The 27973-nt window shown below is 34.6% G+C and overlaps 1 protein-coding gene across 3 annotated transcripts in view; it reads left to right on the forward strand.

Moving 5' to 3' along the window:
- Positions 1 to 27285, forward strand: part of LOC128854712 (uncharacterized) — a 29102-nt gene extending 1817 nt beyond the window's left edge. For 2 of the 3 annotated variants that reach the window (XM_054089017.1, XM_054089020.1), the window contains exons 2-6: positions 15262 to 15518; positions 21499 to 21573; positions 25746 to 26157; positions 26515 to 26651; positions 26918 to 27285. In XM_054089017.1, coding sequence (XP_053944992.1) covers positions 15311 to 15518; positions 21499 to 21573; positions 25746 to 26157; positions 26515 to 26651; positions 26918 to 27237 — 1152 coding nt within the window. In that variant the 5' untranslated portion in view covers positions 15262 to 15310 and the 3' untranslated portion in view covers positions 27238 to 27285. Of the gene's footprint in view, positions 1 to 14917; positions 15074 to 15261; positions 15519 to 21498; positions 21574 to 25745; positions 26158 to 26514; positions 26652 to 26917 lie in introns of those variants that run through there. The other variant, XM_054089019.1, reaches the window with a different exon arrangement.
- Positions 27286 to 27973: the final 688 nt, after the last annotated feature.

Raw genomic sequence — 27973 nt, forward strand, 5'->3', positions numbered from 1 at the left:
AAGCACATTGTTCAATTGATTTCTTTTTCACTCTGAATTCAAGAAAGAAATGTTAAATAGAAGAGAGTTATTGAAGCCGGAGCCTACGGGGCAAAAAATTTAAAACTTAGTTATTTATGGTCAGCAAAATGAGGCCCCGAATTTTTGAGAAAAAATATGCCCAGAGATAGGTTCGAGCGAATCCTGTGATTTATTCGTTTTGGCAAAAAACCCGAAGAAGGTTGACGCCACCAAACAAATAAATTTGTCTTCGTTACCGAAATATGGGGCAAGTTCATTGAAGATAGTCAAGCTTGCTATCAACCAGGGAAAAATATAACAGTTGACGAGCAATTATTTCTGACAAGATCCGGTTACAAGTTTACAGAGTCTATGCTTAATAAACACAACAATTTCGGCATACAATTCTGGCTTGTATCAGATGTTAGTAGAAAAAACGATTTGAATGGTTTGCCTTACTTGGGGGAAGATAAACAACGACCATCGTCAATGCTTCTCGGTGAACACATTGTTCTAAAATTTGTGGAGCCATATATAGGGTGGGCCATGTAAAATTTGCTTTTTGAATCGGCTATAAAAAAAAACTAATCAATATTTTTTCAAACTTTTTTTTTTATTTTGCAGATTGAACATTGTCATTAATGATTGAAAAATAATATCATTCAAATGAGTGCCACGACTGGCTTTACAGTATACCATTCGATCAACCCAATTTTTAAGCACATTTTCGATTGTTTGGGCTCCAATTTCTTGAATGGCAACTTCGATTTCGTGTTTTAAAGCATCAATAGTTTCTGGATTGTTCGCATAGCATTTGTCCTTAACGGCTCCTCACAAAAAATAGTCCAACGGGCTTAAATCACAGCTCCGAGGCGGCCAATTGATATGGGAATTTCGGCTGATCATTCGGTTTTCAAAAACGGTAGCCAAAAGTTCGAGTGTAACTTTGGCAGTGTGACAAGTTGCACCGTCCTGTTGAAACCAAATGTCGTCCATGTCATCCTCTTCAATTTTTGGAAACAAAAACTCGTTGAGCATGTCACGGTAACGCTCGCCATTTACTGTAACCGCGGAAGAAGAGGAAGACTCACCACTTTGGAAATAGGTTTTCAATATTTCCCAATTTTGTTCAAGCGTATAGCGTCCCATTTCGTAAATGTCAAACCTTTAAGTAAATTATGAACCCATTTGACACGTCATTTGTGTTACCATTCTCAAAAAAATAGGTGGTGCAAAAAGCAAACGCTATATGGCCCACCCTGCGGAAGAATTATCCTGACCGATAACTTTCTCACTAGCTCAAAACACTAGTTGGAACTATTAGAGGAAATAAAAGACAACTTCCCAAAGCAGAGTTGATATGACAGATCAAATGGCCAAAAAATACACAGTTAAATCTAGTTCTCGTAGATGGTCCCTCAAAACGTTTTTCGATATTCTAGATTTGAATGCTAGAAATGCTTGGATCCTTTACAAAGAAACGCCAGGAACACAAATACAACGAAAACAGTTCTTGTTTCAATTAGAAGGTCAGCTTTCTACAGATTACAGAGTTGCTAGACAGAAAAATTCATCGAAACAGTCACCGACTAACATTCGTTGTGTCCGGTCACTATCTCTTCCGGTGTGTTGTAGTTGTACTCGCTTTGCATTCATATTCGTTTACCTACGTAAACACATTAATAAATCAACTTAAATTGTCCGTGTACAGTTGCTTACGCCAGTGATCTCCGAGGGTTAAGTGTTATTATGTAGGTGTGAAACAATGCCGCTTGGGGCATCCCCACCTAGGGAAAGTAGGTTCGCCCTATTTTCTCCTGGTGTTCATAGCCAGCGAAAAACCCCAACAAAACTCGAGAATCATACCCTGAACTACCTCCAATTGTTTTTGCGAAAACAGACGATCCTAAATTTATTGTGAAGAAACAAAATCAATATCCAATTATTCCTGCTTTGCAGTTCACAAAGTTATATTAGCTATCAGCAAGGACGTAATTTCCATTTCTGCGTTGCGTGATGGAAACCTCTTAGTGCTTAATAAGAATAAAAAAATCGCTGAGAAATTCATGTCTTCAAAACTTCTTCCCGGTATATGTTTAATTAATGTAAATTATCAAACAAATTTAAACTGTGTGAAAGGCACTTTTGCCCCTTTCTTTAACAACCTAACCAATGCAGAAATCGTTATGGCTAAAAATGCATGGCGTCATCGCTGCATACAAATTCCAAAAGAAGTAATACTATATACTGACCGTCTACAAATTTCTAAAAGCCAACAACTTGTTAAGACGGATCTAAAATGTTAGCTCACATTTACCTCTGCTTAATTTAATTACTTATAACCATTTAAATAATTACTTAACGCTAGACCTTATTTAAAGTACATTTCCATTTTTTGGCATCAGACAGCCGATGGCCCATATTGCTAGTGCTGCTGCCTGCTTATATTTGTATAACTTGTTATTATACAAATTTAATAATAATAATAATTCATCGGAACATGAAGACCCACAGAGATTAACTGTAACCTCATCACATACTACATATTCTGACAAACGAAATATTTATCAAGTACGAATTTGCCATAATAACAAAACAAAAAGTGACAACAAAAAAAAAAAATTTTATGAAAAATGTCTAAAGAGCGCTTCAACTGTTGAACTTTTTTGATTAAAACACAAACGGTTTGACTTTTTTAACTAATTTTTTTTTATTATCGAGTTTGAACATATACATTTAAGTATGAAATTCGATTTCTTTTGCATGACCACCGCGTGCACGTTTTACGAAGTCCAATCGTTGAACCCAATTTTCGACCACTCTTTTGCATAAATCGGCCGAAATTCCAGCAATTTCACGTTCAATATTGGCTCTGAGCTCACAAATCGTCGCCGGCTTGTTACTGTAGACTATTGACTCCACATAACCCCAAAACGGGACGGCTTGTTAAATGGACCGTAAAATGGCCGTAATGCTCTTAAAGTAGCAGCAACAGAACGATTATTTTCATAAAAAATTTGCACGATTTGCAATCGTTGCTCAAGTGTGTAGCGTTTCACGATGAAATGTATACTAATGAAGTTTACAAATGACAAGCGAAAAATAAAAAATATTGCGTCGTTCGCCCTCCCTATCGGAAAAAAGTTGAAGCGCACCTTTTGAATAACCCTATATGTCTGTGGAAGATAAGACACATAAGACGTTTTCCACTTTCACTTGCTTAACCCTCCGTTGGACACTTTTTTCAAAACCTTCGGTTAGGCATAAGGGTCTGGCCTTTTTTCGTCCTACTTGAGGATCCTTTATAACCTTTTAAATATCCATAAATCGATAACTAATTAAAATTTAGGCCGAAGTCACAGAGAGAACGTAGGTTTCAATTTCGGTGGAACACCAAAATTAAGAAAAACATTTTTCTAATAGCGGTCGCCCCTCGGCAGGCAATGGCTAACCTCCGAGTGTATTTCTGCCATGAAAAAGCTCCTCATAAAAATATATGCCGTTCGGAGTCGGCTTGAAACTGTAGGTCCCTCCATTTGTGGAACAACGTCAAGATGCACACCACAAATAGGAGGAGGAGCTCGGCCAAACACCCAAAAAGGGTGGCTAGGAAGCTACCTGCAAGCTCAAGTCGTTAGCTTTCATGTTCAAAGTCGAACATTTTTTCGATGGTCAGAATATGTTGTATTTGATGATGTTGCAGTTAATCTCTGTGGGTCTCCATGTTCTTCTAACTGAAACAAAAACTGCTTTCGTGATATTTGTACTCCTGGCGCTTCTTTGTGAAGGATCCAGGCATGTATAGCTTTCAAATCTAAAATATTAAAAAATATTTGTAGGAGCCGTTGGACACTTTTTTCAAAACCTTCGGTTAGGCATAAGGGTCTGGCCTTTTTTCGTCCTACTTGAGGATCCTTTATAACCTTTTAAATATCCATAAATCGATAACTAATTAAAATTTAGGCCGAAGTCACAGAGAGAACGTAGGTTTCAATTTCGGTGGAACACCAAAATTAAGAAAAACATTTTTCTAATAGCGGTCGCCCCTCGGCAGGCAATGGCTAACCTCCGAGTGTATTTCTGCCATGAAAAAGCTCCTCATAAAAATATATGCCGTTCGGAGTCGGCTTGAAACTGTAGGTCCCTCCATTTGTGGAACAACGTCAAGATGCACACCACAAATAGGAGGAGGAGCTCGGCCAAACACCCAAAAAGGGTGGCTAGGAAGCTACCTGCAAGCTCAAGTCGTTAGCTTTCATGTTCAAAGTCGAACATTTTTTCGATGGTCAGAATATGTTGTATTTGATGATGTTGCAGTTAATCTCTGTGGGTCTCCATGTTCTTCTAACTGAAACAAAAACTGCTTTCGTGATATTTGTACTCCTGGCGCTTCTTTGTGAAGGATCCAGGCATGTATAGCTTTCAAATCTAAAATATTAAAAAATATTTGTAGGAGCCATCTACGAGAACTAGATTTTACTCTAATTTATCATTTATTTATTAGTAGATTTATTATTAATAATTATTCTAAATTTTGCGGGCCTGAATTTGCTGACCATAAATAATTCAGTTTTAAATTTTTTACCTCATAAGTTCCACGAGCTTATAAAATCCCAATAAATGGAGAAATTTCCAGTAACGATGTTGTCCAATCGTACCCCAAAATTCGGCGGTCTTCTTCTTCTTTGTACTTTCTTATATGTTTGCTAATATAGTTATCTATTATCGACGAGAATGCATTGACAAGACTATTTGCCATAAAATGTTATTCCAATCCAACGCCAAACTGGTCATATAAGGAATTAACTCAATTCATTAATAAAAGTCATTTGATATATTAAATTTTTCAAGTAGTTAAAATGACTGATTTTCATCAATACAGGTATAACACATATATATATATATATATATATTGTATATATGTAGGAAATGAAGGAGGGGAGAGGCAGCTACAATGATTAATAAATATGTTGTACAAAAAGTCACAAAATTATAAGAGCTGTGCCATTATATATGTAACTAAATGTGTTTTTTAATTGAAATTTAAAATCAGTCAAAATGTCTTCCTTAGGCAATCTAATGTTAAGGACATAGTTTTTCCCATACAAACTGAAATTTTCATACTACATATTTTTGAGATGTGGTATGAAGACATATTTCATCACGACCACGTTACTGAATCTCAGTTGGAAATACACCCAACTCTTTCTTTACACGGTAGATACGTTCTTTAGAAAAGCGCGCAAAAACAAATCCTGTAAACAAATACATGCGGCACGTGCTAAATTTCGAGACCGGTAACTCGTAATTAATAAATTATTTATCATTGCTTATTGACTCTTGTGAGCTAGACAGCTCCAATATACTCAAATTAGCACCAAATCAGTTTTTAATTTTATTTCCTAAAAATATTGAGTACTTGCACTTGAATTCTCCTTTTATCTACTCTATGTCAACGTGTCATCTCAGCGATCTTGTGATTGTATAAGTACAAAAAAAATAGAAAAACAAAACTTCACAGAGAATGTTTGGTAGTATTATCGACATGATCTTAACCTTTGAGTAGCATTATTACTAAGTAGCACAGTTGGAACACTGTTCACTAATCATTTATTAATCAGCAGTACTTACAAAGAATGGCATCTTAGGGTAGCAGGTGTTCAATATAAAAATTTTGTTATCTCGACACTTAGTATTTATTTTTCAAGTTTACGTATTTTGGTGTGACAATATTAGTTGCATAACACCGTGCGACAGTGAAAGTTATCCAGGAACATTTTCATATGCGGATGAAATTATAGATTTTATGTCTCAATGCTGCACACTGAGCTCTTCATTTTTTACCGACTAAATTTTGAAAGAGCTTTTAAGTGCCAAAGAACTAAGCTTTTCAATAAATTATAATAAAATACTTGTGCTGGATATTCAAAAACAAGTTAATTTTTGTAGTAAGGAGTAATAGATTAGAGCAGTGATAATTCTTTGCCATAAATGGCAGGCTTGTTTATATATAGACGTACATATTTATGTGCAATATATGGATATCATATACGATATTTACACTTGAAATAGTTGAAGTCAAATAAGAGTTATTCGCTGGGAAGTGTTTTTGTTGTTGAAGGCCGGCGGGCCAATTAGATGCCCTAAATTCAGTAGTTTTCGCGAAGCGTTGTAGGATGAGAAAAAAAACAATTAGCCAAATGAAGTTTTGGGGATAGTTTAATATATATTTGAACTAAAAAAAAAATCTGTACAATCTCCAACAATATATTGTAAGCCGAGTTATCAATAGATTCCCAGAGCGCCTGTATCCAACTTTTGTACAAGATACAACTTGCAATTTTCATCTGAAAACAAAAAAAAAAAAAAGATTATTAATTTTGATGTAATTATCTTCGATGTGAACTAAGAAACACGTAAAATTCGAATTTTTGGGGAAGGTAGAAAAAAAAATGGTTTTTCAAGGAAAAAAAAACTCTTCAACTGGGTAAAAAAGTCGCTTAAAAAAGTTTTTGGATGTTTTTCAGTTCACATAGAAGATAATTACATCAAAATTAATAATCTTTTTTTTTTTTTGGTTTTCAGATGAAAATTGCAAGTTGTATCTTGTACAAAAGTTGGATAAAGGCGCTCTGGGAATCTATTGATAACTCGGCTTACAATATATTGTTGGAGATTGTACAGATTTTTTTTTTTAGTTCAAATATATATTAAACTATCCCCAAAACTTCATTTGGCTAATTGTTTTTTTTCTCATCCTACAACGCTTCGCGAAAACTACTGAATTTAGGACATCTAATTGGCCCGCCGGTCTGAATTCAATTAAAAAGGCGCGTGGCATAGCCACTGATATTTATGGTGAGTCTAATGCTAGCAAACCACTAAAGGGTTTGTGGATCGCGCTGATATTTCTATGCGGAGTCCATCTGCTATGAGAAAGATTAGAATGATTGGAAAGATTAGAAAATAAATCGATATATTAATACGGAGACCAAAATTTTGTCGTACCTTTTTTTAGTATTTATAGCTAGAGAAAAAAGTTAAACCATATACCAATGGATAGCATATGTGGAGACGGTTTGCACAATGTATTAAAATAGATACATAAGTGAATAGGTGCAGGTAAAATTTATCACACAGTTTTACCTGTATTATAATATATCATGCTATAATATGTATCATGATATAATATATTTGTATCATGATATAAAAGTTGATGAAACAACTGGAAACTTATATATTGTGAATCAATACTATTATAAATTTGATTCAGAAATTATTATGGTCATGGATTAATTAATGAAATTTTTTTATTATGATTTTTCAAATGTTTTCAAATGTTTCCAATACATGAATAAAAAAATTATGATATTTGAAATACACAAATATAGGATCGCTTAATACAGGTAAAATGGGATATTTTTCACATTTAATTTTACTACATCTATTCACATATATCATGTAAAAAGTTTCAACATAAGCTATCCATTTATATATGTCTCAACTTGTTTCTATGACTATAAATACTAAAAAAAGGTATGACTAAATTTTGCTCTCCGTATTTATATAACGCCGAATAACGTCGAACTATCGACGTATGGGCGATCCTAGTAATAATTAACATTTTCAAGACGATGATTCAACGATTTGTCGACAATAAATATTAAGACTTTTGTTTTTATATTTGCAAACTGATACATATACTATATGAGTTGTTTTTAATACTAATAATTTATTTTATATCTACGATGTGTCGTGAAAGAGTAAGTAACTTTTCTAATTTCGCGATCAGCGTACATTTGATTTTAAGTTTTATTTTTGTTTTGCTTGTACGCATGCCCATGTGTCCACATGACATATGATTACTGTTTCAACTATGTATATGAGATATTTAATTTATTTTGGACAACTTAACAACGACTAACTTTTGAACGGTTTCACCCGGCAATTTCGCTAGGAAAGAATTGGATAAAATATCCGACTTGTGTGGCCAAAAAACTGCAGAAACTGTGAACTCATCAGATTTTAAAACTAAAAATGGCTATGAAAAATCGGAGATTCGCATGAATTGGGGAGATAAAGTCCATATCGTTGGAAGAGTTCAGGCCATGCCAAAGCGCTTTTTGATTAGAGGTGGTTTGAGAAATGGCAAATGAGTAGGACTACTTGGAAGGGGACAAATTAGATGTTGATGTAATATAAATTCGCGAAACTTAAAATTTTCAAAAAAACCACCTTATTTTTTGAATACACCTTGCACATTTTACTACACACATTTTAATACACATGGCTGGGATGCATACAATATCATTTTTCATAGTTAGTTTAACCCCGCGATATCCTAGGAAATTTCAGTTATCAGAACACATTTTTTTCATTTTTTAGGTGTCTTTGCAGTGTAAAGGGCACAGTTAATTTATATCTAATTTTTGTATGAAACTTATTCAAAATGTTTTTTCAACATGCTATGCGAAAAGCTGCACAAGCGCTTACTCTCGTACTGTGTTGCATTTGAACATTTATCTGGGCACTCAATAGCAGGTACATTGTTGGAATGTGGCTGTGGTTCTATTATTGATGGCACACGGGTATGAAAATTCCTCGTTTCGACTTTTCAGAAACGTTTTCAGGGCCTTCAGGTTTTATGCCGCCTCCAATTGGCAAACATTTTTCGGAATCCACAGTACTCACTGAGTTCAGTTGGTAGTTAGATAGATAGAAATAGCTGCCACCAAAAACAGAAACAATTTTTTTTTGTACATTTTGCATTTTAAATCTTTGCATTAATTCATTAGGCATACATTTTTTTAATCTTCGTGAAGTGAAGGTGTTATGAAAAGGTTAACTGCTCGAATATTTGAATTAATGACAAGCACACTGCCACTTTGCTGACTGATTCTGCCGATTCCTTTGTGCATTTTCGTAACATTTAGAAAAAAATTGGGCTTAATTGTGAAACCGCGTTTTAGTTTTATTCTGCTTTCTTTGACTACCAAAGAAACCTCATCAGCCCTTAGCATCAGAGTTCGTAAATTAAAAAAATGGTGCTTCGCATATAAGAAGACCGGCTTTTGTTCAGTATATTGACTACAATTTTGGTTATTAAAGTGATTTTTCAAAGGATTTTATTAAAATATCTAGGCATATCCTGGATTCGGTTATTTTTGGAAAAATTGGGCATTATACTGCTATTTTCAATAATTTTATAGGCACGTAAGCATAGATCCTTAAATTAAATTTTCCACGTGGTCAAGGGAAAAAGGTCAGTAAGTTGAGAATCGACATTTTGCGCTTCGGTACATGAACATGGCGAACAGATTTATTTTTTCAAAGTAAATTTCCACAATTTGTAAGCATTTTCTGGCGTTAAACGTTCATGATGACTTGCCAAACCTTACTGAACAGATATCTTAGGGTAGTTTGGTGTCCTCAGCTGTCAAACCATAGTCAACGATATTGAGAGTTCTCATGCAACCAAAAAAATCACCCAAGGATCCCTCTCTTCCCTCTTCTTTTTCCAGTTTTAACGTATATTTTCAAACGCAGCAAGCGCTGTATCGACATATTTTTAACTCGACATTGGTTCTTAATATTTCGTCCACTAAAAAATATTTTGAGAAAAAAATAACATTTGTCTGATTTTTTTTTGGAAAAATATGGTGATTTTAAAACAGTATTTTTAGCAACATGTTGGCTTTAATTTTATAAAAGGCAACACATGAATCACCTAATCTCGTCCTAGTAAACCACCGCTTAAAGCTTTTAGTAATAATCGCCATGTAAAACATTTTCAAAATCTCCGGGTTCAGTAAATTTTACCAGATTTCAGAACTATTCAGGCACCAAGAAATATTAAACTACTGCTCAACATTTTACTTCTTCTTCAAAAAAGATACCTCCCTTCAGTTTGCTCTCACACAAAGTATTTTAGAATATTTTATCTGTCCCCTATTCTTAGATCTTAGAAAATTATTCTTTCAAGTGAGTGTAGCCTCAAAAAATTCGGCACAAAAAGAAATATGGCACTTAGGGCGCCAAGTAATATTCTGCAAAATATTAAAAAAAATGATAGTTTTGTATTTCGTCTTAATCAGAGATACCAAGCTCATTCGAGGCACAGTTGGTTATATTGAAAATTGGCGCATGCAGAATTTTTCATTTCAATTGGCTACTTAGCCTAAGTAGCACTTTGAATAATTAGCAGTCAAGTTTTAAAATATATTTCTATGGAGATACTACAGTTGGCACTAAATCAGCTTTTAATTTTATCTCCTAAAATGACTGTGTACTTGCACTTAGGTTCTCCTGTTATCTAATCTCATCATCTTTGGATTGTACAAAAAATATAAAAACAAAGCTTCACATGAAATGTTTTGTAGGATTATCGATAGAATCTTAACCTTTGAGTACCATTAATATTAGGTAGTACAGGTCAATCACTATTCACTACTAATTGATTAATCAGCAGTGCGGCATTTTAGCTTGGCAGATTTTCAATATAACTATATTTAATACCTCGACACTTAATACTTATTTTTGATGAAACTATAGATGTTATGTCTCAATGCTGCACACTGAGTTCTTCATTTTTTCATCAATTTAAGTTTTTAAAGGTCTTTTAACTAGCAAAGTACTAAATTTGTCAAAAAATCATATAAAATACTTGTGTTTAATATTAAACAAAAAGTTAATTTTTGTCGTAATTTGGGGTAATAGATTAGAGCAGTGCTATATCTTTGCCATAAGTGGGAAGTTTGTTTGTATACAGACGTACATATTTATGTACCAGACTTGACCACTCGCGATTTTTTGTTGTTCCTAAAACTAAAAATACGTATGAAAAGGCGGAGATTTGCCACAATTGTGGATCTTCGCATTTTTTTAGTTTTTTATGATTTTTCTCCTTTCATTTCAATTTGCTCTTACACAAAGTGGTTTATAGTATCTAACCCGTTCCTTATTCTCAGGCTAAACCCAGGTTGTCATACGAGTATACAAAATTATTATGTCACGTGAGTGTGGCCCTAATAAAGTCAGCGACAGTAAAAGAAAAAACTTATCGAGCCAAGAAATGAGGTGCAAAATATTTGTTTACAAAATTTTTTATACTTTTGTAGTTTTTCCAATTCAGAGGTACCAAGATCATTCCAGCCACAGCTGATCATATTGAAAAATAATTTGGATCAACGAGTAACTTGCTTCTGAAACACTAATTAGCGCATATGTATGTATATATGTACATAGTTTTGGTATTTACTTAAATTTTTCGAATAAAAGTGCTTAGTAGAGATGAATATTTTTATGTATTTTCATTCACAGTTGTTGGTTTTTCTGCTAATACATCCTACATCTTATAACATAAAGTCCTGAAATACGTATGTGATATACTATATAAGTAATGACTTCCGATTTACAAGTGGTTTTTTCGCATTTTAAAGCTTAGCTATGCGGGATGGTTAGTTTCAGCATAGCTTGAAGGAATCTATAAAAGAGGCCTGGCAATAGGCAAATTTAGGGTAAATAATTACTAATTGTAGTTATTAAAGCAAAAACTAATCAAGAGATTGAAATAATTCAGCCTTGTGGTGAAACTTTGTAGCATCAATAAAATTCGTTAATTATTCTGCTGCTGATTTATCCGTTGCGTTGTTACATTAACTAAGTAATAACATGGAGTCACAATCAATCACTCAATTTTTGGCAAATCGTCATATGTATGCGGTAGATCGAGTGAAAAGAAGAAGGTAAATAATCGCAATAAGTTGTATATGGGAGTAAGAAAAATAAGTTGACACGAAGCATATGTCGTGTCGATTTGTTTTCACCCAAGCATTGAGCTAGCGTACGGTAAACCTATATATATATATATTATATATATATCTTTGTATTTTTGGAGAATTGTTAAATAAAATATGTACAATACTTTATAGTTATTTTATTTTAATATTTATATCTTATCGATTTTAAAGGAATCTACTCACTTGCTGACGTAACAAGGGATGTGGCGGCGACAAACTTAAGATCGCGCGTGTAATATAAGAAAAAATCAACGCAGCAATCACTCATGTTACTTCGGTGCCCTCTGATCAAGGACTGATTAGAGAGTGTAAATGTTTGATTATGCGACTCGCATAAACTATAAACTATGAGATAAAAATCTGTTGGATGCACTTTGCATATGTCTGATTACCCAGAACTAAATGCAACTTGCGAAATATTATCAGTCTGTTGAATTTAGATTTGCTGAAACTTTTGCTTAAGTGCCATATTTGCATGAAAAGCATATTGTTTTATTTTTGTTTTGTTTTTAAACTAATTGATATAGGAAAATTGTTAATGTAATACGACTATTTTTCTAATACTACGTTTTTTCTATATGTATATGATTATATGCGAAGCATAATAAGCCTTAAGTTTTCTAAATTTATGCAATGTTGCAAGTACATACTTATACATTTACTTAAAAAAAAATTTAACAAAATAGGAAAGACTTCTTTGGGGTTAATAACTAAAATAAAAATTAGAAGGCTCGTAAATAACTTTAAAACTATGTTCAGTTTTTATTCAGTATTGCCAGTAAAACACTTCAATTGCCGAAAAAAAGTCGGTTTTATTTTTTATGAACAAATTGACCTGCCCTAATGTACATACATTGCACCAGATCATACTATACATAAGTTTCAAGGTGGCATTGTGCTTAAATTTTTTTTGGTTTTTGTGGTAAAGCCAATTGTATGTTAGAGAGATTCAAAATGGACGTAAAAGAGAAAAAATTCGATACACTCTGCAGTCCACTACGACCAGTGTGAACAGCTGAAGCAAAACGGCCAATACAATGTGGGCTATACTATATATGGACCTAATACAATATAAAGTGCCTAGTCGAGCCAGACTATCACATTATTCCTTTACTCAGGAGTTGATGATTATAAAGAAATTTTCTTTTATTGAAAACGAGTCATTATAATTAATTTCAACATCGAATGAAAGGCAAAATACGATCGGCACTTTTTACCTGACATAATTTAATATGAGTAAATGCCATCCGCTCGACAGACTTGCCAATGTCCTCCGAGTGTATTTTCGCTATGAAAAAGCTCCTTATAAAACATCATCTGCCGTTCGGAGACGGCATAAAACTGAACAACGTCAAGACACACACCACAAATTGAATAAGGAACTCGGCCAAACAACATGCAAAGAATATACGATCCAATGATTATATACACAAACGCGGTTACCGGGAAAGTTATAAATACTTGAATACAATAAAGATAATAATAAATTCTAAATTTAATAAGCACCCCGTAGGCGGATTACGGGCTCAGTTAGTACCAGTTACAATTTTTTTAACTTGTTTTTTGTTTGCTTCCATAAAATATTACACGTGTCATAAGACAATAAGTAATTTGACTAAAAAGGAAAAAAATGAAAGAAAGAGTAATGTTGAAGAACCATTGCTCACAAGAACATTTAACAAAATTAATGCCACTAGTAAACAAAAGTGAATACAAAAAATTTCGCATCAAAACTTTACAATTTGAGTACATATTTTATGCCAGATCTTTTGGTGTCTTTCTTTTAAGATGTCTTTGACAATATTTCACTACATTTGGGAGCCTTCTCATCATAGAATTTGTGTGCGCCAGTAACCTGCTTATGTGTCTTCTGTATTAGTAATGGTCCTAAGTATTTTAGATTGGACTTATTATATTTCCATATTTCCAAATAGGTGCAATTGTTATTTGATAAATGCGGAATTTATTTTTCAATGATAATTTGGACTGAGGTCAGCCGGTATAGATTTCAAGAGGAACTTTTGATTTTATTTCGCCTTTCTTTATATTTTCCTACCAGTTTAATTTGGAGTTGTTTGTTATGCCCAGGTATTGGGCTTTGTTGTTAATATGTCGTCAGAATTACCAATCCTAATCGGTTCCATGGTTCCCTTTTATTTGTGTAGTTTCTTGTGTTATTTTACCTGACTCAATTTCGATTTTCCAATTTTTAAACCAATTTAAGGTTATATTTAGCTCGTTTTTGAGATTAGAACTGTGTCGGTAGCAAATATTTCAAACATACTATTTTATAACTTCGGTGCCATACTAAAAATAGACAATTATATATCAAATATAATGGCGCCTGCCCTGACATCCAAGCAATAACCGCAGGCAAACATTTCTTAAGAAAGAACAAATTGCAAAAATACGTGACTAGAAATTTAACAATGTAAACTTTCTTATTTATTATAATTCATGACCGCTCGTATTCCTGTTACGAGTTTTCTTTATTTTCCTTTAATTTTTTTTGATGGTTTAAATTATGTCAGATACTAAATACGATGTGCTTGGAATTGATGTTTCGTCATGTTTGACTGCCTGCTGAGTCAACTTATATTCGTCAAAAATTAGTCCGTTTTAAATAGCTAGTTTTTGAAAAAAAAAAAAAAAATTACAAAATATTTGCCATACAAAAATTGTTTTGATTAGTGAAACATCGTAAATTCAAAAGCTTATTAAGCAGCCATTCTTAAATGTCAGAATAAGCTGTTGGTTCAAATTTTATTGACGCTTTTTATTAACTGACATACCCTTTAGTCACACGTATAAACTGAGAAAATTCGGATCTTTCAACGAAAATTAAGCGATCGTACCGCAAAAAACAATATATTGTACAATATAATATTTTTAAAAGCCTCTTTTGAACTGAATATCTCCCCAAATTAATCAGAAATAATCTAAATAGTATTGTTCTTAAGTTTCCAGGACGACTTTTCTTTTGTATGTATATAAATATATAAATTGCATCCGAGAGAGAGCGAAAGGCTGTTATCGCAATTTAATTTTTGATTAGTTAATTAAATAATTTTTCTTATAAAACCGCGTACATAATTAACAATAGTGAATATTATGAGACGCACACTCATGCATACATAAATAGTATTTATTTGCTCTATAACACTTGACTGATAATTAAAATTAGGGGGCACTGTATGTAAGGAATATAAATACGTAAATAATTGAGTGAGCGAAAGGCGATTGACTTTCATAATTGAGTCTCGTGGAATGAATGTGTAAGCATGCATGTTTATCTATTACAAGCAAATGTATATATGCTTTGGCATAATAAAGCGGGTCGACTAAAGACCACAATCATTACGCAAATATATACACTGCATGAATAATTAAATTTATTCGTTTACAATAATACAAATTTGCATAAATTTTGCTATAAAATTTCCATTTGTTATATTAATTTCAGTTGCAGTAAGAAACTAAGGGAATAATAACTTTGTTCTAAATAAATACATATGTCGGAATACGTAGTCGATATACGTTCAGACACCGTGAGCTTACCATCTCCGGAAATGCGTCAAGCCATGTTCGATGCAGTCGTGGGTGATGATGTTTACGGTGAGGATCCGACAATAAATGCGCTGCAAGAAAAAGCGGCCAAGTTATTTGGGAAAGAGGCGGCTCTTTTTGTACCCAGCGGCACCATGGGCAATTTGCTGGCATGTAAGTACCTATTCAAAAACTTTTAATTATAAGTATACTAGGTGGCGCAAAATTAGATTTATAACTTTGCGCATTGCGCCTTACGTCAATCATATTTGACACTTATACAGCTACAGTAAACATACAGACAAACAATGGAGCGCATAAAGGTCAAAATAAAGATTTTCATCACGCAAAATCATTTTTTTTTCTAATTAGTAAGAAAGTTATTCGAAAATAAAATTGGATGATAAATTTTGCGCCACCATGTATTGGATCTAATAAATAGAAGAAAGCATGGATTGGATTTTCACACACACTTAGAAAATCATTTAGCTTTATGGTGAAAATGGTTTATTTGTTTTTATTGGGCAACAATGCACTGATATCTCTAATGACAGCAGGTTTTTAATGGCACTTCCTCAGACTTTTAACTTTTTGTTCAATATCACCAACTAATTAGAGTCACACCACCTAGGTGCATGAACGATCATCTTACGAGAAGTATCATATAATTTCGCAGAGGAAGTGCTCTTGCGTTTCATTAGCCAGCTCGCAAAAACGCCAGACGCTTATTTCTACCAATCCTAGTTTCCTGAAATGAGAACAAAGTGAACTGTACAACATTCTGAACCAGGTTTGTGAGCTTACTTGACATTTTTCAAAATGGAAAGATAAATTGTTTTCAGTGTACGTAATCAAAGCTGAATCAATATAAAGTAAATTTCCTGTAACTGCTTTAAGCAATGTGTGGATAGGAGATTAGACCACTGAATAATGTGACTAACATTACTATAGGATTAGCCCTTCAGTATAGATATAACCCTCACACGGGGTTTTTCTCACTTTGCCTTGTTTCGCAGAAAATATGTTGAGTTTAAGAATAGAGCAAATCATTCTAAAATTTATATTTTATAAAACTTTTACAAACTTAAACTCAAACTTATAATTAATTAAAATGAGTATTCGGGTATAAGTTTGCATTTCATCCACGTAGACTTTGAAGATGATTCACAATCTGTTCACGTCACGCATGGAGAACAAAAAAAAAAAACAAAATAGAGTACATCTTTGCTGAGCTGCTAAAGAAAGTTTGGTAAAAGCTATATGAATTGAGGGCTTAGAAGTCATAACCTATCCACCAAGACTGTGAACCAGCAAGAGATTTCTAGCAAGTTCAGCATCCCAGTGTCAGATCCTGGGTCTTTTATGACGGTTTTTCCGCGTGTGTCTTGAAATAGCACTTTAGCATTATTGTATTTGCATTAAAATTAAAATAATAGGACACGTTTTTTCTTTAATAGTTCTAGTCCATGAAAGTGCATGGATTGAAACCGCGGGTACAAAGAAAAGTAATAGAAAAAGTCTATAATAGCGATTGCTCCTGGACAGATGGCAAAAAACTCAAAGTAATTATGGTATGAAAAAGCTTCTCATAAAAATTCATCTATCATTTGGATACGGCACAATACTGTAGATCTGTCCATTTATGGAACAACATCAAGACGCGCACTTTAAATAGGAGGAGGAGCTCGACACATGTCACTTACAAATATTGTAAACTATGGATTCAGCCCTTTTTACATAGTCACAGCATTTAAAAGAGCTGTAATGGAATTTCTATAACCGAATGAGTCGATACGTGGCTCTAATTCCTCATAGCACGGGTTCAAAATAAACTTCTCCCATGTACCAACAAATGCTAGAAATGTGTTTTTTCTAAAGCGATCGCCGCTCGGCAGGCGATGGTAAACCTCCGCATATATTTATGGCATGATGGATTTTCTCACAAAATATTATATATACTATCTTCCGTTAAGAGGCGACATAAAACTGTAGATAAGCCAATTTGTGAAACAACAGGAAGACGCACACCTACTACAGAAGGAGGAAGAATAGCTCGACCAAACACCCAACAAAGGATGTACGCTCCCATTATATAGAAAGAAAGATATCATACTAGTGGTCCTAAAATACGACAACTTGTTACCCATTCTTATTATGTGAGTCAGCCAGGAAAGGTACTAGTCTTGAACTGCTCAGTGATACAAATTCCATTGGGATACCTATGGTCACGAGCAAATTAATAAATAAGAAAACATTATCCAAGAGGCCAATAGAGCATGGATAGATGAAGACAAATGCGTAACAGGTTACTACCTGCTACTACCGCAAATAAATAAGAAAAGTGTAAAGGAATTATCTAGAATTCCAAGAGATGTTATATTGAAGGTCGTAGCTTGTATAATCGGTCATGGGCTATTTGGCCGGGATTTCTTGAGACTAGAAGTTTTCTTCCATGAATATTGTAGAAGTTTTAGAGATGAGGAAGAAAGAGTTGGGCATTTCCTTTGCAATTCAAGCTTAGCTAAAATCAGAGTAGGTTTTCTAAGTAAATATTTTTTTTTCAATTCTGTTACGGAACTGTCTGGCGGTTTTTTTTCAATTCTGTTACGGAACTATCTGACCAATCCTCCGCTTCATAAGAGCCACAGAATGGTTTACGAAGAAAAATAAATGAGGTTTCCATGTCACAGTGGTATCGCAACAGACCTGTGTTCTAAGTGAGTTGGTCGTACAGACCGACTACCATCATAATATTGTCTAACCAACTTATTCTAACCATCCTACATGTTTTCAAATACCTCAGTAAAGATGAAAATAACTTTAAAAAACAAATTCCCTGTAGTTGAAATGCCATTCGTACAATATTTTAACGGGTTTTATAGTGTCTGCTCAAACATGTTTGTCATAAATCAACAAAACTTATTTTAATAGGTTATTATATTACGAAACCCAATTGTTACTCTTCTCCCACCAAACCGATACGAGAGGCGCAGTCCATATGACGTACGGATCATTTTTATTTTGGTCGCAGGCCAAGAAAAGAAGGCGTTTGTTAAGCGTCGAAATGAAAAAAATGTTCTGTTACAGAAAAAACTCATCAGCTGAATAAAAAGCTAGAGTTATACCATGGCCAATCAGTTATTGAGGGAGGAGTGTATCGTTTTCTATATGGTGAAAAGCGGATCCGATAAATAGAAAATGCTGGAATAAGAATTAAAATGTTGGCGTACGAATTGAAATAGTTTATTAAGTACGTTTTTTATTGTACAATACAAGGTTTAAAAAAAAAAGGTTTAAATTATCTTGATATTTGGGAGGGAATGTGTATTAGGGCTAACTTCTACCATAAGAGATGAGCTGGTATCGAATATTTTTTTTGTGGTACAATAAACGTTTACGAGATTTTTACCGAGTTTAACAAAGCTCCGCTAGTCGTTTACTTCTGGTGCTAACAGGCGTCAGTAGGACACACTAAGTGGAGACAAGTCCTTTTCCACCAGATCTTTCCAACGCAGAGGAGGCATCCCTCTTCTTCTGCTATTACCAGCTGATACCGCATCGTATACTTTCAGAGCTGAAGCGTGAGTATCCATTCAAACTCTGTAAACAGTTTAATCATAAGTATTAGTGCCAACATTTTTCTACATCTAAAATCTAGCTGGTACTCTTGGGAATGTAGTTCATTGCGATCTATTATCTTACTTAACTGGTAACAGTAAGTAACTTAGCTAACTTATAAGCTTTAGTAACTTTATGCGAGGTCCAAGATACTCAGCAGGCTAGAATAAAGTGTAATATAATATTTTTCATGGAGAGCATTTTTTTTTAATTAAAAATATGTAAAATATTTCTCTTATTAGATCAGGCAAGACAAATTTTGAACTAGTAGTAGTAGTAGGAATTCTTTATTGAATTTGTAAAAATCATGGTTAACAATTGATTTAATTCATACGTTAACTTATTTAATATACTAAGGTAAATAAAGAAATAAATAAAAAATTGAACTATTGGCCGTAAAATATGACTATATTGCACACTGTGGTCTAACAAAATATTGTCGTCGTCAAGTGAGTAATCAAAGAAATTATTTCTTAAAGTTGCCATTGCGCTCTAATTCCATAAGCACTTAAGACCACACACCATATACCTATAAATATTTTCAAGCTTGGAATTTTAACACCTTACTCTAAAGTGAAATTCCTTTATAAATGGAATGGTTTTGTTGGAATTGCTGGCTGCTACTGCTGCTACTACCAAGGAATGTAATTCACTTTCATGGTTTCCACACCTTCATGCTGAGCTTGTGTGCTTACCATTTGCCACTAAGTGCATAGAGTTGAACACTTTTGTATATGTATATGCATAAGGTATTGTAAGGATATGTATGTACAGTAAGGTGCAAAAATGGAACATAAATAACATAAGTTTCGTTTAGTACCATATCTACGCAAACAAGCTTGTTTATTTGATTGCAATTGTACGTGTATTATATAATTAGTGTGTAAGCTTTCAAATGAGCCCATAACGGTTAAAATCTAACAACAACAACTACTCATTGGAAGAGCTGAAAATAAAAACACAAATGTTCCAATTATGCACCGCTTACTTCGTTGTTGTTCAATGCTTAATTTTAACGGTTCTTTTTAAATTTGGCTGTGGTTTCTTTTGTTCTTTTTCTGGAATTGGTGTCATAAAGTGTCAAAGTGTCAAGTCATTAATAAATAAAACTATAAAACCAAGTTTTGAAGAAAATATTGTAAAATCTGTGCGGGACGGGTTGTCTATTCGAAAATGTGCCCAAAAATTCAAAGTTAGTCACACCAAAGTGCAAAGGCTTAAAAAAAACATGATTTATTACAAGTTAAACAAAATCCTGGGCGTCCACAAAAAATGACCGAGCGGGAAAGCCGGCATTTGGCTAAACTAGTTGCAAGCGGTAGCGTAAAAATACCGTCAGAAGGCATTCAGACAATGAATTTCAAAGTCAGCAAATGGACAGCGAGACGAAATTTAAACAAATTAGGATTGAAAGCTGCAGAAAAGAAGAAAAAACCGCTGCTTTCAAAAAAAAAAACATGATAAGCAGAAAAAAGTTTGCTGAAGTACACACCGATTGGACTAGTGCAGATTGGCAGCAGGTACTAAGCAGGAAAGCTTCAATAATTAATATCATTTAATGCATATTTTTGTTTTTTACAGGTGATATGGTCAGATGAAATAAACATCTACCAGTTTGAATCGGATGGCTGTTCATGGTTTTGGTCAAAAGATCCCCAGCAGTTAACAAAATCAAGCGTGAAATAAACAGTGAAGCATGGTGGTGGCAACATAATGGTTTGGGGGTCCTTTGATCAAAATCGAAGGACGAATGAAAAAGGAGCAGTACTTGACGATCTTGCAAGAAAATTTGCCTGCTGCCATCCAAAAAACCGGCCTTGCTGTTGAAAAAGTAATTTTTCAACGAGACAATGACCCTAAACATACGGCAAAAATGGTATCCAGCTGGCTGAAGTCCCAAAAATTTTCGGTTATGCAGTGGCCAGCACAAAGCCCTGACATGAACCCCATTGAGAATTTGTGGCATCTCGTAAAACAAAAGTTCGCACACTATGTGAACCCGCCAAAAGGGATGAATGAGGTCTGGGAGCGAGTCCAGGATGTGTGTTACTCCATTCCGCCACAAACTGTGGCTAAATATACAGAAAGTATGCCAAACCGTATAAAGGCATTAAAAAAATCGAAGGGGCTTTGGACGAAGTATTAAAGTAATTTCTTTTTTGTACTTTTTTCATAAATAAATAAGCGGGGCATAATTGGAACATTTGTGTTTTTATTTTCAGCTCTTCCAATGAGTAGTGCTTGTTGTTAGATTTTAACCGTTATGGGCTCATTTGAAAGCTTACACACTAATTATATAATACACGTACAATTGCAATCAAATAAACAAGCTTGTTTGCGTAGATATGGTACTAAACGAAACTTATGTTATTTATGTTCCATTTTTGCACCTCACTGTATATATGAATTTTTAAATGTCTCCTCCTAGTGCATGCTTACCTCTAAGTTTTGGCGAAAAATCAACAAATTTATGTTCCTTTCGAAAATTTTATATACATATATCATATTCTTATCTTGCCACTTTTACACTTTTCAGGTATGGTGCACTGTCATCGGCGTGGCACGGAAGCAATTGTGGGTGATTTATCTCATGTATACCTCTATGAGCAAGGTGAGTTTCATTTCCAAAAAAAGAAGAGTCAAAATGAAATTAAAAATGTTCAAATAACAAAAAAAAATGAGAGAAGCTGGAGAAATGCTAAAAAATGTGAAAATTCAGAAATCGAGCGCGTCCCATGGTATTCATTCCAGTGGATATGAATAAGGGATGGATTGTTAGTGAGGGCGGGTAAACGATGGAAGAGCAGCCGAAGACCCGCATAATGTTCCATGTAATAGAGTGTGTATGTGAATGTATGTGCATATGCCAGTATTGCTGGGTATCAGCGTGCCAAACATTACTCCGGATATGCGCGTATAAGTGCCATGCCATGTTGGCCATATCCGGTAGCATCCGCACAGAACAATGCGCATATACACCCATACACTTACAGATAAATTTATGATTTACATATCTACATAACTACCTGTACGGGCACGACGTTGAACTTTTGACTAGGAACATTTCCAGTTTTGTTGCAGTCATTAAAATGCGCACAATAATGCAATTTGCAGCAGAAAAAATGAATAAAGCAGAAAGTAATAGTAAATGGTAAAAAATGGAAAGGAAAGTGGAAAAAAATGTACTCATCCGACATAAAACAGATAAACACACACGTACTATAAACATTATAGCCTGGTCGAAACAAATATACATTCATTCATATTTATTTAGCTCACAAGTCCATGTAGCGCGGTTTGGCAAAAAATTAAGGCAATAACAAAACTTTTTTGATGTACTGCAGTTCGGTACACTTTGGCTTTTCTCGATTTACCATAGTCTCGACTGATTTGAAAGTGGGCGGTGTTGATAAATGCAATGAAGCACCGTCAGCACAGGTACGCTGCAAATGGTGAAAAAATATTTAAAGCAACTGATACCCAAAAGAATGGTAAATAGAAAAAGTTAGCTACAGTTTTGGGAAACTTTCATTTATGTATTGAAAGCGGCTTACATAACCAAATGACTTGACATACCTTTGGCTCCGTGTGTCTAACATAACTTTGCATACGAAATAAGTGATAGCAAAAGTTTTTTCCAATGCAGTAAAATCAGTGTATCGGGAACTAATTCGTGCTAGACCTAAATTGAACTAAGATTGCTCATAGAACTCAAATCAGGAATTTAAAGACCCTTTAAATAAATTGATTTATTAAATAAAAACTTTGCATTTTAAATTCTAAATCATATGCAATTCACACATTTTTATAATTAAAACTTTTTTTTCCTAAACAGTGTACAAATATACTATTGGTTTATATCTTTTTCGTTTAAGATACTGCTTTACAGTTTGATCTCTAAAATTTCGCAGGGCAATTATATAATCAAGAAAACTCGAGTTTTCTTCGCCCACTCGATAGCTTTTTCAAAGACTGTACCAGTTTGTGATGCCGTTTTAATTTGACTTTCATTCAATTCTTAATGTGCTGATGGTACTGTATTTGTTGCTCCTCGGTGGACAATGACATTACTCTGAGGGGACTGCCGCTGTAAAGAACTTTCCCCACTCGGCGCTGTATGGCGCTTATATGCATCAGCTACGCTTTTAGAATTACATCGGATGATGTAAATACAGGGTGGGACATATAGCGTTTGCTTTTTGAACCACCTATTTTTTTGAGAATGGTAATACAAATGATATGTCAAATGTGTTCATAATTTACTTAAAGGTTTGACATTTACGAAATGGGACGCTATATGGTGCAAGAACTTAAGCCTAGTGACCATCCAATGCGTTTTCGGTTCGCTCAATTGGCAGAAAATCGTTTGACCGAAGATGAGCATTTTTGTCGAAAAATCATCTTTTCTGATGAAGCTCATTTTCACATCGGTTGCTACGTCAATAATCAAAATTGTCGAATTTTTTTTTTCGAAAATGAGCGAGGAGCCGCGGTTACAGTAAATGGCGAGCGTTACCGTGACATGTTCAACGAGTTGTTTCCAAAAATTGAAGTGGATTACATGGACGACATTTGGTTTCAACAGGACGGTGCAACTTGTCACACTGCCAAAGTTACACTCGAACTTTTGGCTACCGTTTTTGAAAACCGAATAATCAGTCGAAAATCCCATATCAATTGGCCATCCAGAGACGATTGATTCTCTAAAACACGAAATCGAAGTTGCCATTCATGAAATTGGAGCCAAAAACAATCGAAAATGTGCTTAAAAATTGGGTTGATCGAATGGCCTACTGTAAAGCCAGTCGTGGCAATCATTTGAACGATATTATTTTTCATTCATAAATGACAATGTTCAATCTTCAAAATAAAAAAAAAATTTGAGAAAATATTGATTAGGTTTTTTTTATAGCCAATTCAAAGAGCAAATTTTACATGGCCCACCCTATACTTTGTTCTTCTTACCTCCCCTAGACTTGGTTGGTAAATCGAATGCAGGTAACACTGCTGCTCGGCATGCCACAACTACTCTCGACAATAGCACTCCCCTTGATGGGGTTGTCACTAATTCCATTATTGCTCGAAAATCCAACAACTTTCAAACCGCTGGAAACTATGTGCCCATATTTCAGCTGAAGCATTTCATTGAAAGATATGTGGAAAAAAATTGTCCGCGATGAAAGCAGAAGTTATTAATGTTAGACTTTCGAATGCTTCAATTTCTTTTCATCTTTCGTGTCGTGTAGTATAGCACATCATAGCCCCATTGGCTTCTGGAAATTATTGCATCAGCAGTGGAAAGCAAGTGTACTACCTAGCAGACTGTTATTCGGCTCTAAGCGAATTTGACAGATATGCCGACGTCATTCGTTTCGTATTTCGCAAAATTTAGCTTTAGCTTAGTGAAACACAAAACGAATGACGTAAAATCCAAAGTTCCCCTCAAAAAAAATATATTTTCAACAGAACGAGCAAGCCTGGTATCTATCATTCTTATATACATCCCATATTAATTTACCTATTCCTCGATTTTCTTAGCTATTCACAAACGAAAGTGGGTTTTCGAGTAAACTCACCGCGGACTCCCACGCACAAATATCTAATATTTGCATATGCACATACATGCATGCCCACTTGTGCTATGATTTCCGCTAACGCGCACTGTACTCACTGATCGGTCCTCTCCGATCTACTCTCAGCCGCTGACCGATCTTCTCAGTTATTGAATAAATATGTACATAATTTTATACGCTCTTTCCTTATTTCTTATCGTCGTTTATTTGTTATTTAAATAATTTAATCTCTCCGTTCATGCAAAATACATGCATATATAGAGGATGTTTATTGTTATTGCGATAGTTTTTTGCTAATGCACTTTTTGTCAAGTGAAGCTAGCGTATGTATGCATGTGCTGGCATGTATCTCACTGTGATACTTAGATTTAGGAATTCTTCCCCGTAGGAAAGTCATAAAAAATATGTTTTTTATTTAATATTGCTTAAGTGCGCTGTTGTACCGAGAACATTAAGATGAAAGTTTGAGCGAGCTTTAAAAGCTAAAAAATATTTACATTCAATTTACACTTTTAGTTACTACATTTAAATTCAGTTTAAGTTTTTTTACACATATTTACTCTAGTTCTTTTTTAAGTTTTTATAAATTTTTCTACGATTAAGTTTAATAGTTAAAATTACTGTACCAACGAAAGCAACGAAAGAACACGAAATTTAAAGGAAGAAAATAAATTTAATGATCACGCAGGGTTGTGTTTTAGGGGATTTAAGGACTCTACGCAGTTTGCTTTATCGGCAGCATTATATAAGTATGTACATATATACATAGCTGTACTACGTATGCTAGATACGTATATTAGTATATATATGTATACGTATATGGTATGCGTATACAAAATAGCGGCAAGCATTTCCACGAAAAGAAGCTCTCAGCCGCCTACATCCTTTGAGATCTATTTCATGCGACTTTAACCCGCTATGGTACATTTTCCACAAAATCTATCTTTTCACAAAATACCTCCTAAAAAACAACTTCCTATTTTAGCTATTGCAATCCGAATGCTATAATTTTCTAATTACCAAAAAAACCATATTTATTGCGGCACATTCTGAATTTAATTTCTCCACGCCATTATTCATGCTTAACCTATCACTTTGCTTGCAGGAGCACTAATAATTTTACCTACACACACCCAAACACATTTGTATATGTACCTACACATGTATAAGTACCTACATCAGTCTAATTCTTTAACTCTTTCTCCTTAAGGTGGGTCTGCTCACATCGCAGGCGTGCATTTATCGCCACTCCACAATAACGAGGATGGCACCTTTTGCCTCGAAGAGTTGCGTCGCAAAGTACGCCTGGAGGATGACCACGAGCCAATTACTTCGCTGGTAATAGTCGAGAATACACATAATATATGTGGTGGCAAGGTGATACCGCTGGAGTGGCTCGATAAGCTGGCTGAAATGCTGAATGGCGACAAACGACTACAGCCCTACGGCAATCGAATTGCTTTGCACATGGATGGGGCGCGTATCTTTAATGCCGCAGAAGCGTTACAAGTGCCTGTGGCGCGAATAGCTCGCGATTTTGATTCGGTTAGTTTTTGTTTGAGCAAAGGACTATCGGCGCCGGTGGGCTCAATACTTGTGGGACCAAAAGCCTTTATTAGAGAGTGAGTAGAGCGTGTAAGAGGAAAGCAATAATGAAATAAGAGGTATGCGAGGGAAGTATTTTGAAGCATGAGAAGGTTTGCTTTGAGTGTTTGCGAGGCAATTACTATTGCCAGCCAAGTGATTATTTGATTGCGTTTAAATGGAAAAGGGTGAGAGAAGTGGACTATGTCACAATTTTATTTTGCTAGTTTGTCATTTTGTTCTTTCATTAACACCACAGTAAGATTCAGCACTGTCTTTTCGCACCTTTTGCTTCCAAATTTTTCTAATCTTCTTAATTTGTTTTTGTTTTTTTTTTTGTATCCGTTTGATTACCATTATTAATTTTCCTTTTCTTCTTTTAAATTACGTTTTAGAGCACGACGTCTGCGCAAAGCTTTGGGTGGGGGCATGCGCCAGGCAGGCGTTCTAGCTGCTGCCGGCATCGTAGCATTGGATAAGATAGTGCCGCTGCTGGGAAAAGATCACGAAAGGACTCGGCGCATTGCGGAAGGTAATATGGCTTGCACACCACATTTAGCAATATACTTGAGTATTGATGACAGTTTGGCAAGAAGTGAAGTGGAAAATGACGATGCTGTCCTTGATAAACGCCCTTGATTTGGGCTCACAGCAGGCGGTATTAAATTAAGCCTAGACGCTTGCCATTTGTCAGCTGTATTTCAATTGAAACTAAGTAATTGATTCTTATAAAATGAAAACTAATCAATTCATTTTCGTTATTCACCTCATTCTTTTTCCCCACTTTTTTATTACCAGCAATACACAACGCCCACAGTCCCAATGTCTCAGTCGATTTAGACACAGTTCATTCAAATATTTTGCTCATCTGCTTACCGAATCCGAAATTTACAGCCAATGACTTTGAGGAACGTTGTCTTAAAGTGACGCCCGACGAATTGGCCGCCGGCGTGTGTGGCACAAACAAAGAGCAGGGTATTGTGGTGAAAGTGAGTGCACGCGATTGGCAATTTTCACGAATTGTGTTGTATCATCAGATTAGCGACGTGGACGTTGAATTGACAATTAAGAAATTCAATTATGTAATAAAAGAAGCCGATAGCCAATGGCCTGCTTAATATTTGAACGACTTTTTATATATTCACAATAAATGTGACACATGCATATATCGTTTTATTTTTTTTTTTTGAGTTATAAATTCATATTTTAATCTTAAAGTTAAATCGCTTAAATCTTTTTTAAATTCTTATATCTATAATCTGATATAAAAATCATTTATAGAGAAAATCGCTTTTCAGCCTTTAGGCCGGATCGAAGTGTTAAATATTCAAAGGGCTCTGAAATCTCATCGGATTTGGATGTTTGACTTCGAATCGGAAAGGCATTCGACAATCCGAATGTTTTTTAATAATCTATGACAAATACTAGCAATTACCCTAAAGCAAGCCACATTCAACTGGGTAGCAGTGACTTCGGGACTTCTCTTTTTTTAGCTGCGACTGAAATGTCAATTCTTAACCTTTTACAGATCGTAATTTCAATTGTGTCATTTCAATTTCAAATCGAGAGTTGCACAACTGATTTTAAACAATAAAATGAAACGTAATTACGAACATTGTGCTGTGTGGTCCTCAATGGATAGTTGGATTTTTTATTTGAAAATTATCCAATACGGAATACACAATTTTCCATTCCAGAGTTTAAGATAGTTCTAAATATTTTCTTACTTTACTGTTTAAAGAGATATTAATTTAAAACGATATTGGGTATTCGCAGAAATGGTGCATGCATCACAAAGAGTTAATCCCCTGTTGTTGAACCCGGGTCTGGCCAGATTTTTGTGACTTTGGACGT

This window comes from Anastrepha ludens, chromosome 2, assembly GCF_028408465.1.
Source record: "Anastrepha ludens isolate Willacy chromosome 2, idAnaLude1.1, whole genome shotgun sequence".
NCBI lineage: Eukaryota > Metazoa > Arthropoda > Insecta > Diptera > Tephritidae > Anastrepha > Anastrepha ludens.